General features: G+C 34.7%; 1 protein-coding gene across 1 annotated transcript in view; it reads left to right on the forward strand.

Annotated features, from left to right (window-relative positions):
- Positions 1-6,279, forward strand: part of LOC110039512 (replication factor C subunit 2) — a 19,582-nt gene extending 13,303 nt beyond the window's left edge. Inside the window, exons 4-12 of the mRNA XM_020744603.1 lie at positions 3,865-3,987; positions 4,116-4,185; positions 4,259-4,332; positions 4,414-4,534; positions 4,621-4,683; positions 4,942-5,001; positions 5,225-5,350; positions 5,424-5,507; positions 6,036-6,279. Coding sequence (XP_020600262.1) covers positions 3,865-3,987; positions 4,116-4,185; positions 4,259-4,332; positions 4,414-4,534; positions 4,621-4,683; positions 4,942-5,001; positions 5,225-5,350; positions 5,424-5,507; positions 6,036-6,134 — 820 coding nt within the window. The 3' untranslated portion in view covers positions 6,135-6,279. The remainder of the gene's footprint in view (positions 1-3,864; positions 3,988-4,115; positions 4,186-4,258; positions 4,333-4,413; positions 4,535-4,620; positions 4,684-4,941; positions 5,002-5,224; positions 5,351-5,423; positions 5,508-6,035) is intronic.
- Positions 6,280-16,613: the final 10,334 nt, after the last annotated feature.

Genomic DNA, 16,613 nt, shown 5'->3' on the forward strand with positions numbered 1-16,613 from the left:
TCCCTTAAAGCAATCATATCAGCCAAACTATCAGCCGCTTGATCTTCAAAATCATTAGATTCTATGTCCTCCTCAGGTAATGAATGCCCCCCCACATGTCCTGTTGGTTGCTCTAAAATATTGAGTTCATCATTGTCAGCCATACTGAAGTCTGTATCTGATTGCGAGGAATGTCTTCGGATGAAGTTATGTAGTGCCATTGTTGCAACCACAATGTACACCTGCTTTTGGAAAGGATACGACGAATAGCATTAAAAAGATTCCCACATCTAATGTAATCCTTAAGATTATGCATGAGCAGTAGAACTATATGTTGTTATAAATCTTCTGTATTACCATTTCTCAACCATAAGAGATGCAGCACAATTCAACTATTTCAATCAAGAAAAAACAAATTTTTTAGCCAGTTGGAGTCAAACCGAGTTGCAAGGAGCTAAACCTGTAAAGGAGCTAAACCTTTTGGGCCCATTTTTTATTTACAAAACCTGCTCACACCCAACATATCAATCATCTATCTGCAAATGGTTATTGATTCAGGCAAAAAAAATCTTGAAAAGACTTTTAGCAGACTCAACTCTATTGTCATGCATAATCTTAAGGCAAATTACAACACAATTAGCAAGAAAAATCTTTACAAACATCAGCCAACGCTTTTACGTGAAAGAACAGCCAATTGGCACCATAAAAACATGTGATCATTGTGTAGGATGGAAATGAGGTGTTCCAGAAACATGAAAACTGCTATACCACTTGTTACAGAAATTTGAATATTTACATACATACCACTTGATTCTTTACATATTTGCTGAAACTTCAAAGGCATGTAGAAGCATTCGTTTGTTGTTCATACATTCCCCATATCAGAAAAAATGTCTCAGATTTTTTAAAAATTTGAAACATCTTCGATATGGAGAAATGTCACTGTAAATCTCATTTGAATGCCAAGATATGTGACTAGTGTCAATTAATAATGAAGTGGCTAGCAGTAAGAGGCAAGCAAGATCCATATAACAGAGTTATTGGCTGAAAACATAGTTATTGGCTGAAATCAATTCACTTGCTGAATTTAATGCCATTAACTGAAACCATTTGGAATAATTCTAATGAGCATTGTGTCTCAGATTTTGAGGAGAACATATGGATGATATTATATGGTCATACACTTGTTACAGAAATTTGAATATCTACATACATACCACTTGATTCTTTACATATTTGCTGAAACTTCAAAGGCATGTAGAAGCATTCGTTTGTTGTTCATACATTCCCCATTTCAGAAAATATGTATCAGGTTTTTAAAAATTTGAAACATCTTAGATATGGAGAAATTTCACTGTAAATCTCATTTGAATGCCAAGATATGTGACTAGTGTCAATTAATAATGAAGTGGCTAGCAGTAAGAGGCAAGCAAGATCCATATAACAGAGTTATTGGCTGAAAACATAGTTATTGGCTGAAATCAATTCACTTGCTGAATTTAATGCCATTAACTGAAACCATTTGGAATAATTCTAATGAGCATTGTGTCTCAGATTTTGAGGAGAACATATGGATGATATTATATGGTCATACACTTGTTACAGAAATTTGAATATCTACATACATACCACTTGATTCTTTACATATTTGCTGAAATTTCAAAGGCATCAAGAAGCATTCGTTTGTTGTTCATACATTCCCCATATCAGAAAAAATGTCTCAGATTTTTTAAAAATTTGAAACATCTTCGATATGGAGAAATGTCACTGTAAATCTCATTTGAATGCCAAGATGTGTGACTAGTGTCAATTAATAAAGAAGTGGCTAGCAGTAAGAGGCTAGCAAGATCCATATAACAGAGTTATTGGCTGAAAACATAGTTATTGGCTGAAATCAATTCTCTTGCTGAATTTAATGCCATTAACTGAAACCATTTGGAATAATTCTAATGAGCATTGTGTCTCAGATTTTGAGGAGAACATATGGATGATATTATATGGTCATACACTTGTTACAGAAATTTGAATATCTACATACATACCACTTGATTCTTTACATATTTGCTGAAACTTCAAAGGCATGTAGAAGCATTCGTTTGTTGTTCATACATTCCCCATATCAGAAAAAATGTCTCAGGTTTTTAAAAATTTGAAACATCTTAGATATGGAGAAATTTCACTGTAAATCTCATTTGAATGCCAAGATATGTGACTAGTGTCAATTAATAATGAAGTGGCTAGCAGTAAGAGGCAAGCAAGATCCATATAACAGAGTTATTGGCTGAGAACATAGTTATTGGCTGAAATCAATTCACTTGCTGAATTTAATGCCATTCACTGAAACCATTTGGAATAATTCTAATGAGCATTGTGTCTCAGATTTTGAGGAGAACATATGGATGATATTATATGGTCATACACTTGTTACAGAAATTTGAATATCTACATACATACCACTTGATTCTTTACATATTTGCTGAAATTTCAAAGGCATCTAGAAGCATTCGTTTGTTGTTCATACATTCCCCATATCAGAAAAATTGTCTCAGGTTTTTAAAAATTTGAAACATCTTCGATATGGAGAAATGTTCTGGCAATTGCTTCTCTAATGATATTTTGCCTGGTGATATGAGTAATCTTACTATTTTCATATTTCAGAAGCAATAGTTTTTTGACTAATCATATGTATAGACGACTAAGCAATAATTTGATGTTACCATATGTCATGCTTGCAATGTGATATGCATAATCCATAATGTCAAGGTCATATGCATAATCTGATTTGAACCAACAGAAATCGGGTAGAGATGAAGAAAAGAATGGCCGAATTGTAGCATGTAATAAAGATACTCCTTTCCCAAATCCATATTGTAGCATTCAATAGAGATGCAACGGATAATGTAAACAATTTTTTTGTAAGACGTTTCCCAGTAATGGAAGTTCTTTGTGAGACAGATGCCAAATCAAGAGAAGTTTTAGAAGAATATGTTAACTACCAAACAATCACTCGCAAAACTCAGAGATCCGAAGCAATAGAAGCAGGTACATGTAGAAGAACCAAAAAAAATTCATCGATCCATAAAACTCACGAATCCAGATCTTACCGGAGAGGGAAAAAGAACGAGAAATCGAGCCCTAATGATGCTTTCGTTCGGAGAGGGAGGAAGCGAGGGGAGAGCGCGAGGGAGATCACCAAGGGCAAAAGAAGGAATTGCAGCCCTAACGCCAACAGCCAACGCCGAACGCAGGAGGCGCCCCGCGATCCGCATAATGAAGAAAAACCGAACCGCGGGACGCAGCGTTCAGAACGCCGCCGAACGAACGCTCGAAACAAACGGGTAGGCGGCGTTCTGAAAACGCCACCGTCGATGAAAAAGCTGTGCCAAACAGGGCCTTAGTTAATGTACCATGCATTTGCTTAGGCAGAAATAGAGAATTGGCTTATTTGAATAGAGGATAAAGAAAGCTAACCATGGACTCTAATGAGAGTTGAATCGACTTGCTTTTAGGTCTAGTTGCAAACGAAACTGACCAAATGGATCAAAATATTAGCGAATACTTCTCAATCTCATAGGCAACATTATTACATGTATGTTACATTAAATAAACTGGAAGAATAAAAAATTGTAATTAAGACAAGTTAGACAACTTAATCAATATCAATGCACACAATTTGCACGTTTGATGAGTATAGATTTTTCATATTTGCATCATTAATTATAATTCTTACCCTTTATCTCACTTATTTGTGTATATAATGATCTTTATTTTTGCTGATTGATCTCACAGAGAAAAAAGCAAAATGTGCTCGAAGCTTAAAAACAGCTGAAATTTTTCGTTTTCTTTCCCTCTTGTTTTTTCATGTCTTTGATCTATCTTCTGCAGTCCGGAATTGTACAAATCACGAGTACTAGAACTAAATGCAAGTGATGATCGTGGGATCAATGTCGTACGGACAAAAATAAAGGATTTTGCTGCTGTTGCTGTGGGTTCTGGTATGCGCCAAGGGTAAGTAATATGTTTGAATAATTTTGTCGATAACCATGCTCTTATCAATTATAGTTCAAGTCGGAGTAATGCATTGTTTCGTTGCCACATTCATGCACTCACCACAATTTTTTTTTTGTGAATTCAAGTGGCTATCCTTGCCCACCATACAAAATCATCATCTTAGATGAAGCAGATTCAATGACTGAAGATGCTCAGGTACGTAGATTTTTTTCTGTGGTTTAGTTAGCACATTTGCAAACTTCTTTTGTCTTGAATCTCAGCTGGGCAGAATGCGTTGAGACGTACTATGGAGACTTATTCCAAAGTCACAAGGTTTTTCTTCATTTGTAACTACATAAGCAGGTATTTTGTACTATGTCATAACAATACGAAAATTACAATATCTTCGTCCTATAAATTTGCTTCATATCATTCTGTTGATAGAATAATTGAACCACTGGCCTCAAGATGTGCAAAATTCAGATTCAAACCTCTCTCCGAAGATGTCATGAGTAGTCGTATCTTGCATATCTGCAATGAGGAAGGCCTTAGTCTGGATCAAGAGGTTCTAAATGTGTCTTGTTATTCATCAAAAATTAATTTTCAATCGCCAATGCTAACAATTTTGATGTTGCTTATGTATATGCTTAGGCACTATCAACTTTGAGCTCCATCTGTGGAGGGGATCTTCGCCGTGCTATAACGTACTTGCAGGTCTGTCTTTGTTAAGCAGATGCATGAAGTATTGCCTATAACATTTGCATCCCAATAGACCGAAATGTGATTGTGTATGCTTCTATTTTCTATGCATTCATGCGCTTATATAATGAAGCTTAATGCATTATCACTTCTTTTTTTCCATGATGACATCTTGTTACACTTCAATCAAGTATAACTACTAAATGCAGTTTTTATTATTTTGAAGAAATTGTTAGACCATCCTTTGATGCTAAATTTCATTTGTCCTTTCAGAGTACCGCTCGCTTGTATGGGTCTTCAATTTCATCCAAGGAGTTAATAAGCGTTTCTGGGGTATTTTCATTTCGGCATCTACTCTATTAAGTTCCTTATAATTTTTCCTGCTGTACCTGTACGCCACACACATTTTCTATGAAATATGGAATCAATATATTACCTTTGGTTCATGTGTCAGTTTGATCTACACAAATGGAATAAAGTAATATTGCTCATGGCAAGCATAGATGCTAGCACACCATCTCATATGTGCGTGCAATTTTGTGTCTCGATCTATTAGGTGATACCTCAGGATGTTGTTCAGACCCTGTTTGCAGCTTGTAAGACTGGGGAGTTTGATGCAGCTAACAAGGAAGTTAGTAATGTGATTTCAGAGGGATATCCAGTATCACAAATGCTATCTCAGGTAATCCACGCGCATGCGTTTTACAAATCGAGTTGGTTTTAGACTTGTTATTGACTTGAGTTTTATCTGCCAGTTCTTTGAACTGATTGTTAGCTCGGATGACATATCTGATGTACAGAAGTCAAGGATATGTAAGAGGTTAGCTGAGGCAGATAAGGTATGTTATCATTATTATTATTCTTCTTTATCTTTTGCGAATCATAAAGAATGAATTTATCATTTTTTATGGAATTTCAATCTTTAAAGTTACTGCTATATCGCTCTAATCAATAACATCCTCCAACTAACTAAAGTGAGTAATTAGTGTTAGAATATTCCATTATATATATATTTTTTTCAAAAATGACATTGTGATTATGAAAGCAATCATTGGTACATTCGAGTTGAGTTGTGATGATACTTCAAGAGCTAACTTGGGCCATATCTACTTGAAGGTTTTGGGAACCAAAATTTGATTGCATCACACTGCATTTGGCCATTCCACCCAACCTAGATACATATTTGGTTAGCTAATTGAATAAGAAACTTAATTGAGTTGTATATTTATAAGAAAATATAGATTAGAGTCTTATACTAATATATTTGTATATATTTTGGGTATATCCTAATTTTGACTTGAGTAAGAGATAATTTTGTGAAGGGTCGTCATCAATTCATAATTTTGGCTTCGTTTTTCTTACGTCAGTGTTTAGTTGATGGGGCAGACGAGTACCTGCAGCTGCTGGATGTGGCCAGTCATTCAATGCGCGCTCTTTGTGACAGTCAGGAGATGCAGTTTGATTAGATGCTGGAGACGGTTTGGCTATCAACTTTGTCTTTTGCTCCAGACTACGTAAATTTTCTTTATGATTGTTTTTCCTTTTTTAAATCAGAGTTCCTTTATTTATTATATTGTCATTTTTGTAACCTGAACAGAATCTCTCTTTAAATGACTTGGTTTTCCTGGTCATTTGGATGATTAATATTTAGTTAGCTGAGCTTTTTGTCTGGGTTCAGTAGGAGCACGGTTGGACTCAGTTAAACATGAGGACCTGAATAAGTCTTGAAGATTGAATCCAAGGCAGTTGAGGAACCTTTTCGTTTTCAATGGACTTTACCGTTCAGAGAAGCTCTTTTAATGTCACGTCTGTCGAATGGAGAAGACCTACTGCGATCTAAGGTGGTGAAGATGCTTCTTCTCGAAATGAAAGTATTTTTTCACACGTCAACATTCACTACAACGGAACGAAGCTTCACTACCATCTCAAACGAAATCTTAGTTAATTGAAAATAGCGTTGCAACACTAAAAGGATATTGATCATAAAAGTGAAACTTTCCAATAATTGGTCAAATAAAAACCTTTTACGTAACAAAAAGATTTATGTAACTAGTAATTTTAAAAACCTAGTAAGAGATCTAATTAGGGAATATCATATAAATAAATTATATTTTACGACATGGGATCTTATTTTTGATTTTATTATGTCCTTATTTCACTTGCAAATTCTTATTATATATAGTGGCAATGCTTCTTGATGTACCCATTTAGCCACAATGAGTGTGAAGTAAAAAATATTGGAGATCATAATAAAGGGACAGTACCCTTCATTCGAAGAAAGTTGGAGACTCATGAGATGGTCTCCAGAAAAACATATTATGGTGAGAGTGTGGCCTGACATGGCTCAACTTAAGGCCAAAGTAAATTGATGGAGAATAAAGATCTTGGGAGATGTAAGCACTCTTGAAGCTTGGTGGATGTATGATTTTAGTCTTTTTTTGACAATGCATCTTAATTCTATGCATGGGACATCATTAGCATAAGTGTATAGTTTCTCGACTAGTGTCTATGTTTTTCTTGGGTGCCAATAAATCATTCTCAGATCAAGGGAAATCATTATTGGGAAATTGAGGGAGTAGCTCAATTTTAGGAGAGTCCACCTCAACAAATGTTCGAGCATAAGAAAATAATGTCTTCGTTAAATTACTTTTTCAAAATTTTATCATTTATGGCCAAGAGGGAAGATGGGCTTATTTCTTCATTAATTTCAAAATTTAGTTCTCACTTGGATGATGGTATGAAGCATGTTTTAGAGGAAACCTTTAATGACCATTCCCTCCACTCCATTGAGGAGCCATGATCCCCATCTGCAAGAAAAGGTCACTAACTACTCACTCTTCTTTTATAACCAACTCCAAATAAGGGAAATAAAGTTCCATCCATTTTGTGTTTGAAAATTTAATTTCCCAATTTGTACTTTATGATTTTGTATTTTCTCTTATGCATAAAAATGAAATGAATTATGTGAAAATTAATCATGGAATATTCTCCTCTTTCAATTTTTTGAAATTCATTTGCTTTTATTTTTTAGAAAGCAATGGGTGTTCTATGGGTCCATGGATATGAAAGGCACAAATGAACCAATTACATTTTCTAATTTTTGTTTTAATCTTCATCTTTGCTGCATTCCGCTTCATCTAATACTCCACACTCTTAATCCATTTGTAGAGGCCTAAAGTAAGTCCTCTTCACTTCCCTAAAAAGAAATTTAGCCTTTCTTATGAAGTTCTCAACCAAGCTTGGAAAATCACTTTAACATATTTCTCCACAATGCCCTATTTTCATCTTTAGGCTACCCACATTATCATCATTCCACGACTAGAAATAGGGTTTCATATTCTCCATAACTTTTCATTAGATGCCACTTCACTTTTCCAGCAAGGGAAAGTTGATAAGAATTATTTTTGAACAGTTATGCCTTGATAAACTTACTAGCATACCTTCTTTTGTTTGTTGTTGTCAGCCTGGTCGATAATGGGTAAGAAGTTCACATTGAAAGATAATAAGGGATCTTCCACAATTCTTCTTTCAATAGTGCTTAAGATTATAACCTTGGCGTACCTTTGCCCTTAGAACCTTGCTACAATTTGAGGAACTTTTCTCAAAATTCAAAACTTGCTGGGGATTAGTTCAGAATGATCATAAAATAGCCGAGTTTCAATAACATAGGGGAGGAACTGTGCCATGCCCCCTACAACAAGTAATAGGACAATAATCAAATGCATTAGAACATTTGTTCCATCATGAGACAAACTCTCAAATAACCTTAAGTTATGATCACTTTAGTATCACCACTAACATTACTATAACCTTGGTTCTCTCTTCCATCAAGAGAAACATAAGGGGGCATTTCATATCTACATGGAGGACACCCATGGAGGTTAATGATCACAACTTGTTTTAGACTAGTGAGGCTAGGGCAACTACAAAAATATTGGAGAGTTCACCAATAACGCCTTGGCTCAAGAGCCTGTTCAAAATTTTTTATGCAAAATATCTTTTAGGTCATAATTTCCAAGGCCAAAACTTCTAACATTAAATGCAGAGCTTAGGTTCACTAGCTACTTGCAAAGACATGTTCCTTTTGGCATAATTACCTAATTCAATATTATTTTCTCTAATAGCAAAGGACTTGCGTAAAGATTTATAGAATGAAAAGCCTTAAAACGAGTGGGGAACTTCCATTCTTTCTCATTCAAGACATCAAAGTATTTGTTCCTCTAGCTTTTGTTGGATGAAGGTAATATTGCTATGCCAAAATTCAAGGTAGTTTGCAACATGAAATGACATATGATCAGAAGGCATTTGACTCCAAATAAATAAAAAACTAGCTCACAATTTGGTCATTTTATACCTATCTAAGAAGTGCATTGATCCCCAATGTATTATAGGAGGATTTAGTAAGACACATGCATAATAATATATAATGTGGTTACTAGGGATGATATCATCCTTGAGATGGATCTCCAACCCAAAGTCAAATTATGAAATTAGATGTCAACATGTTTTCCATCATAAACATAATTTTGTCTCTCGTGCTTAAGAATGAGTTGGTGCATGACTCTCAATAGCTCCATATTTCTACTTCAACTTCCCTAATGAGTTCATCATCACATTGCTTGTAGGGAAGCTAATAGAAATGGAGTTCGCCAAAGGGATGTACTACCTTTAAGAATTTTACGACCAATATTGTCATGAAAGGATGCGAGGATCAAGAAGCAACGAGAAAAGCAAGAACAATGGGAAGACAATACAATCACAGGAAAGAAAGTATAACAAAAAAATTATTCAAAATATAAATATAGATCTATAATCAATTCATTGTCTGATCATATGTGTAATATAGGAGTGATTAACAAAATATCTTGATTTAAAACTATTATCATTATTTAAAATTAAAAAAAATTAAAAATTAAAAATTCCCTTTCATATTATACATAAAATCAAGATAAAAAAAACTATTGTTTATATATTTTGTCAATATTTCTAAATATGCATTAATTTCTTATTAATTAGTGATTATACTCCCGACCTTTAAAAAAGATGACTCATTCTTCTTAAGCGCACTTCAAATAGGCATTCCAAATAAATGAGGCATTTTGCCACCAACATACACGACAAAAAAAATGCAATGTGTAAGGATTTATAAATAAAAAAGACAATTCATGATATCATTAAAGAACTACTTCATTCATGAGGAAACTTGCATTTTATACTTTGGAAAAGAAAACCCTTGCAAAAATTATCAAAGAAATTAAAACAAAAACAAAAGCATAGCCACATCTTTTATGTCATTATCCGTTCGAACTTTCACACTCAACCACTTAGGGTCTTTCTCATAATTTTAAAGGTCGGCGCAACTGTTGGTTATTTATAATTTGTTGATAAACAAGTTATTCTGATAATCTGCAGATTATCAGAATAAGCTGGTTTGCTGTTTGGGAGAACTTATTTAGAATAACTTATTGATAGTTTGTTTGGTGAAACTGTTTGTAACAGAACTGTATGTAATCTGTAATCATTTAAGGTGAAACTGTTTGTAACAGAACTGTATGTAATCATTTAATTTTTTTATAAACTAAATTTTGATTAATCAATAAATTTTGATTAATCAATTATTAATTACATAAATGAAGAATTTCTTTAAAATTTATTAAATAACTTAAAATTTTGATATATTTTTATTAATTAATCGAATATTAAGTAATTACATACAAATTTATCTAATATAATTAAATTGATGATATACAAATTAATTATAGATTGATGAATTAATTATAATTAAAATATTGATATAATTAATTATAGATTCTTAAAATTATGATATACATATGCAACTTTATCTATTAAGAGAATAGATTTTTTTTTTATTCTCAAACCCTCGCTTCCTGTCACTCACCCTCTCGATTTCACCCAAAACAATCGCCTTCGTGAACTAACCGTCGCGATAGTTGCCATTAGAGCTAGCTGGGAAGGCAACGACAGGATCGCGGTTTACAGTGACTACCGAAACTACCGTCTCTCTCCGATCCGCCTTCGTGATCGACGTGATTCGCGATAGTCGTCATTCTTCCTCTTCACTTGGTGAGAGGGTCACACAGGAGACGAAGGAATCAGCAAGGGCGAGAGCGAGGGCGAAGGGGCACTAGAGGAATTTCTCACGCTAACGCGGGAAGCAGACGCAGGACGCGACTCCTTCCCCGCTTCGCCTTCTATTAAGGAAATCTCGTAAGTGCGTATGCGCGGTAGGAATAATCTGCCCCGAACGTATTTTTCAAACACCTCTACGGCGTTTTCATTCCGCCACCGCACCCCAATAAGCTGCCCCAAACGGGCCCTTAGTTAGGAGGGGTAAGACATAAATGATTGTAATAATATTTACTCATTAATAAATCAGTTAGAGTATTTAATTATAAAACGATCACTAATTCACCCACCAAAATATTATAAAATTTAACAAGACTACTATCTAATGTTAATCATCTTCAATAACATACCTACAACACGAGGTTATAACCTCTTTAGATGATGCACAACTAGTACCTTGAAAATAATGAAATAACGAGTTCCCATCCACTAAAGTATAAATTGCAATACATGGACTACAAATATGAGCAATAAATGAGGAAGAGGAAAAAATGGGCATTATACCATAATTATTGTAGATGACATATAAAACATATGATTTTTAAATATGAGAATTATTTAATAATGCTTATTATACAATAGAGTTTAGTGATAGTTCTCCATATAATTGAATGATCAATATGTTCAAATGTGATAGGATTCACTTACATCCAAACTCGAGTTATACATATGTAAAGAACCCATCCATCATTCATCATTTTCTTTTATATCTTTATGTATGTTTATAATTGATTTTATTATATCACCAAAAAATTAAGGAAGATAGGAATAATAAGAAAACTAATATTCAAAAAATATGTTACTTTATAGATCTATTGGTGTAGCTAGCCAATATTAAAAAGTATTCTAGTGATAATACATATTTCATGCATACAACTATATATAACATAGAGTTTTTATTAGATAATATTTCTTTAAAATATTATAATATGAAAATTTTCAATTATATGTCAACATAAGTTCATAATTATATTGGCAAGTTTTTCTTTTTAATAATCAAGCTTAATATTAAAAAATTCAAGTCAAGTATGAAGCCAAGTTAAATATCACATTACCTCAAAATGAAAATATGAGTTCTCACTAATAAATAAAGCATATTTCATAATATATATCAATAATTTAAGCATACAAATAAGTAAAAAAACTATGCCTCTAATAAGGAAGTGTAAGTTTATCCTTTAACCGGTAATAAGTCACTTGCTAAAAAGGTCTACAAGTGGCCTTTCTTTTTGATCAAGCATTAATCTTCTCACTCCATATGGTGTTCCACATCCTCAAGGCCAAAAGAATCCACTCAGTCTTATATTCTTGGCATTACACCTCAAGCATTAAATAGCCTAAATAACTAATTAAGCATATTACTATAATCAAGGATGATGAGATAGAGGAGATTAATGATGATACACCATTGTCAGATGAGGATATAGAATATCTCTTAAAGGATTAGGGGAGTGTTATGAGATGCATGACTCCGTTATGAGGTGAAGATTGTAGGTGGAATGTCTTTATCATGTATTTCATGCATAATGAAAAAAGGTGGAGTATGATGAAGGTAGTGCAATAAATGTGAGTATGGACCTCACTACAAGAAATATACAGATTGGCGTTGAAAATTTTCAATGCTAATCGAGCATATATTTGACACAAATGAACATTTGCGTCGAAAAAAATTTGACGTTAAAATGGGCGTCACTAATTAGATTTGCGTCAGCTTTTTACTTGCGTTGGAATCAACATCGCCACAGTCCGTCGTTGTAAATTTTGCAACAAATCAGTCGACACAACCGTAATGTTGAATTTGCATCCGCCATGAGTGACATAGCATCTACTTGAGTAGACGCTAATTAGTGTCGACCCATTTTCAACGCAAAATTGTAGGTTGTGTCAAATTAACAACAAGTATCAAACTGATTATTATAATGTTTGCGTCAGAGTTTCCGATGCAAATATGCAAGAAAAAAAATATACAACAAAACGATTAGATTTTCACATACCAACACATAACAAACACAAGCAGCATAATATCATATTTATCTATTATCACAATTGAAAACAGAAATCACCATATTTAAACAATGATGTCAAATTAAATTAAAGAAAAATAAATCTAAATGTTCAAAGTTCACAACTGTAGAAAATGAAAGTTAATCTAAATAGGAAGTAAAAATAAAAAATAAGATGCCCTATAGCGGGGGAACATCTACAAATACATAATAAAAATCCTAATCCTACTCCTCATTCTCCTCTTTCTCCTCTTTATCTTTGTCGACAACACTCATATGTCTATTGCTTCTACAATCAAAACTCTTTGTCAGGTGTGTTAAACCATTTTCAACCCTCTGATGGCCTTCACACATCTGTCAGAGCTCTCCATTCATCAACACGTCTTGTTTGGCAAGCTCCTCAAGTTGCGCCACAACTGCATGAGAGAGCTCGGCCTCAAATGCTATGCTCTTTGCGCCTAGGTCATACACCATACCCTTCTTCTTCTTCGCTTCCTACATCCATAATTTAAAATTGTTTTGAGCAATGACAGACTGACTACCATTGCAGCTGGAAGACAACGAGGTCTAGCTAGTCATCTCCCTGTCTCTCCCGAAACTGCATGTACTCCTCCAGCATAACAAAATTCAAACATTAATCATCATTTTAAATATTAACAACCACAAAAAATAAAAAATTAAAATTTTTAACTTACATTGACATGCTGAGAGTGGTCGGAGATCCATTGTTGTGTCCTCAGGTGCCGATGCGTGAGGACATGCAACTCTGCAGTTGATGGCTCTCAGTCAAGCTGCTTGGCATGTATACATAATCATATAAATATAAAAATCACATAATTACATAATCTTTAAGCTTCTGAAATTTGAGATAATCTTACTAGTCTCTGATAGTACTCTATGTGAGGGATCAAACCTACAATGTGATGTGCGGCCCCTTTGGCTCTCCGTCATCTGATTCTGCTAATTTTTCTGTCTTTTCCACTGGTAATTCGGAGAGGCCATACTCTATTCAAATTAGCACAGACATCCTCAACCACCCACGTGGGCCTTTCCTCCTTACCTGCTGTGATGAGCATATCCCCAACACGATGCCTGCTATGAACGTCAAAAATCTGTTAAATCTTATGTTGATGTTCCAGAAACTAATGGAATGACCTCTACAAATTAGAAATTATGTAAGTTTGATTAGTATAAATAAAGTAGATATTAGCATGTTGTTTTAAAATAAAATATTATTCCTCGAACTCCCAAAAACACATCCCTAGTTGCAATCAAGATCTATTTTCAGGAGAGAAATGACTGATCATACCAGCTCCAGATGATCTTCGTGTTGTGTGTCACGGGAGACATGGGAAGGGAATAACCTAAATTAAAATATTATTTAACAATAAAAAATGAGATGATAATTGAACTTACTCCAATGTAAAAAAAATAATAAAAAAAAAAACTTACGAGTCTCCGTCGGACACAATATACACTGTTGAAGGAGTTAGCCATCTAAGGTGCAAGAGTCAAAGAACCTGACTAATTAGAGGAGGAATCTAGATAGAAAACCAGTGTAGGTGTGGGAGGTGGTGCTGTGATGGAGCTGGTGCGAGTGGAGATGGTAGCATGAGAAGTGATCAGAGTGGTTGTAGGAGTGTCGTACCTCTTAGCGTGAGTGACAACCTTCTTCGGCCTCCAGTATGTGTTCCCCAAATTCCTTTGAACATGTGGTCTCTCCAAGGGCTGAACGCCTGTCATCTGCAATAGGAAAAAAATTATTAGAATTAGTAAGCAGGATTAGTATATAATATAAGACGAAAAAGTAAAAACAGAACATTGTAGAATACCAACATGAAACATGTTGTGACTATGTATAAAATCAACAAAAGTAAGCAGAACAAATATAGTGTAAGAAGAGAAAGTAAAAGCAAAAACGAGCATCAACTAATCATCTAAGTATATGCATCATTTTTAGTCTTTTTCATTAGATGCTCCAGTTGATGAAGAACTTAAAATTTCTTCGTCACTCTCATCATCATTTTCATCCATATCTAGAGGCACTTCCTCATGAAGCCCCGTGGTATCCTCTAGGCGTAATACATCATCGATTGAACTAAGCTGAATACAAAAATCAAACATAAATGACTCTTGGTGAATTGGTTCAATAACATTTTGTATTTTAATAGTTTTTTTTTTTAGTTTATTTTTCAATATAACAACCCAATCAAGTTTAACCCTTGCTCAACCAGGATATCATAGATAATAAACTCGTCGTGCCAGAGTAAATAGGTTGTGCTTTATATATCTTTTATTCATTTTAACTTCAGTAATATCATGCAGACTGACTGTTCGTATTCGTTGATTAGGAATATGATCAAACCCCCCATAAATTAACATGTAGACATTGCATTCAACATAACTCGAATATTGCAACTGAATTACTTCATTTATTGTATCGTAATAGTCAATCTCATTATCTATGTGTGTGTCTCCTCTGACATAAACACTGCAATTATAAGTTTGTTTTCATTCACAACAGAAGCTCGTATGAAAATGGTAACCATTCACATCAAACATTTGTGATATCTTGACATTACAATTAGGCCTCCAAGCAAGATCTAATAAGCCCTAGTCTGTGATTCTATTGCTTGTATTATGAACTTAGAAGAAGTTTCAAAGCATAATTAGTTTTACTTTGTAAGTTATAATTACACAACATACTGGTGAATTGAAAAGTTATTTCAACGTACGTATAATTTGAACCGTTTTGGAAATTCATCTTTGATCTTCTTACTTATAAGGGAGTCATCCCCTATGTTTTGGCTCCTATTAAATAACATGTGGACATCATTGTTGTTTGTATGTCTGAATTAATTGGTATCACAAGGACTGGACGATCTTTGTGGGTCTCTGGGAGTTGTCGAATTGTGTTAAGAACAATCTCTTAAAATCGGCGAAAGTACCGATGCTTCCGATCGAGAGCCCATGGAAACACTTCAAGGGTAAATACCTCAAGGTGTTGAAGAATAACATATACTTGAACCCATCTGAGATTTTGAGTAAGCACACGACCGACTCAATTGTAGTTATATGGTCGTTGTGGTCTGATCGTTCTTTGTATGCTTTCAAGGCATGTAGTTTGAATATTTCTGGGGTTCCGCCCCAGATAATTGGAGGGAGAAATCCTTCTCTAGTTGTCGCGGCATTTTGGCGCGCTCTGCTGGTTGCCTTTCCACTTGTGTAGATCCAGCGTTGTCCTGGTACTGGGAGTCATCGGCAGCCTCAGGGCTGAGGTTCGCGTTCCAACTGTTGTGCGCCGGTGCCACCTTTTGAGGGGGTTCTGCTTTTGTGGTGTTCAATCTTCTGCTAGGTCTGCGACGACCCTCATGACTTCGACGACCTGACCCGTCACTTTTTCCATGATCTTTGTTCCTCTCTACAAGTGTTCATCTAGGTTGTCTCGCGATGGTTCTATATTCGTTACTACCCTTTGGTCCCTCCCTTCTCTCTGGGACCTCGGTGCTCCTTGTCTTATTGACGGGTGCTTCTACGCTCACCGCATTTTTTAGGATATTGAATCTAAATCAGTCCAGGTGATACGCCCGAGGATTAAAACGCGGGAGGGGTGCAGAGAGAGAGAACAAAGTATTTAAGATCAAAAATTGCAAAAAACTTTATTTATGAAATGGGCCTCATATTTATAAGATGTCGTTTAAATACAATTACATATTGTACCCCTATGGTGCTTAGTTACAACGGAGGTAATTTAGCCCATACTCAAACTCGGCCCGAGCAGTTGTTGGGGGGGGG

The sequence above is a fragment of the Phalaenopsis equestris genome, unplaced genomic scaffold (assembly GCF_001263595.1).
Source record: "Phalaenopsis equestris unplaced genomic scaffold, ASM126359v1 Scaffold000002, whole genome shotgun sequence".
NCBI lineage: Eukaryota > Viridiplantae > Streptophyta > Magnoliopsida > Asparagales > Orchidaceae > Phalaenopsis > Phalaenopsis equestris.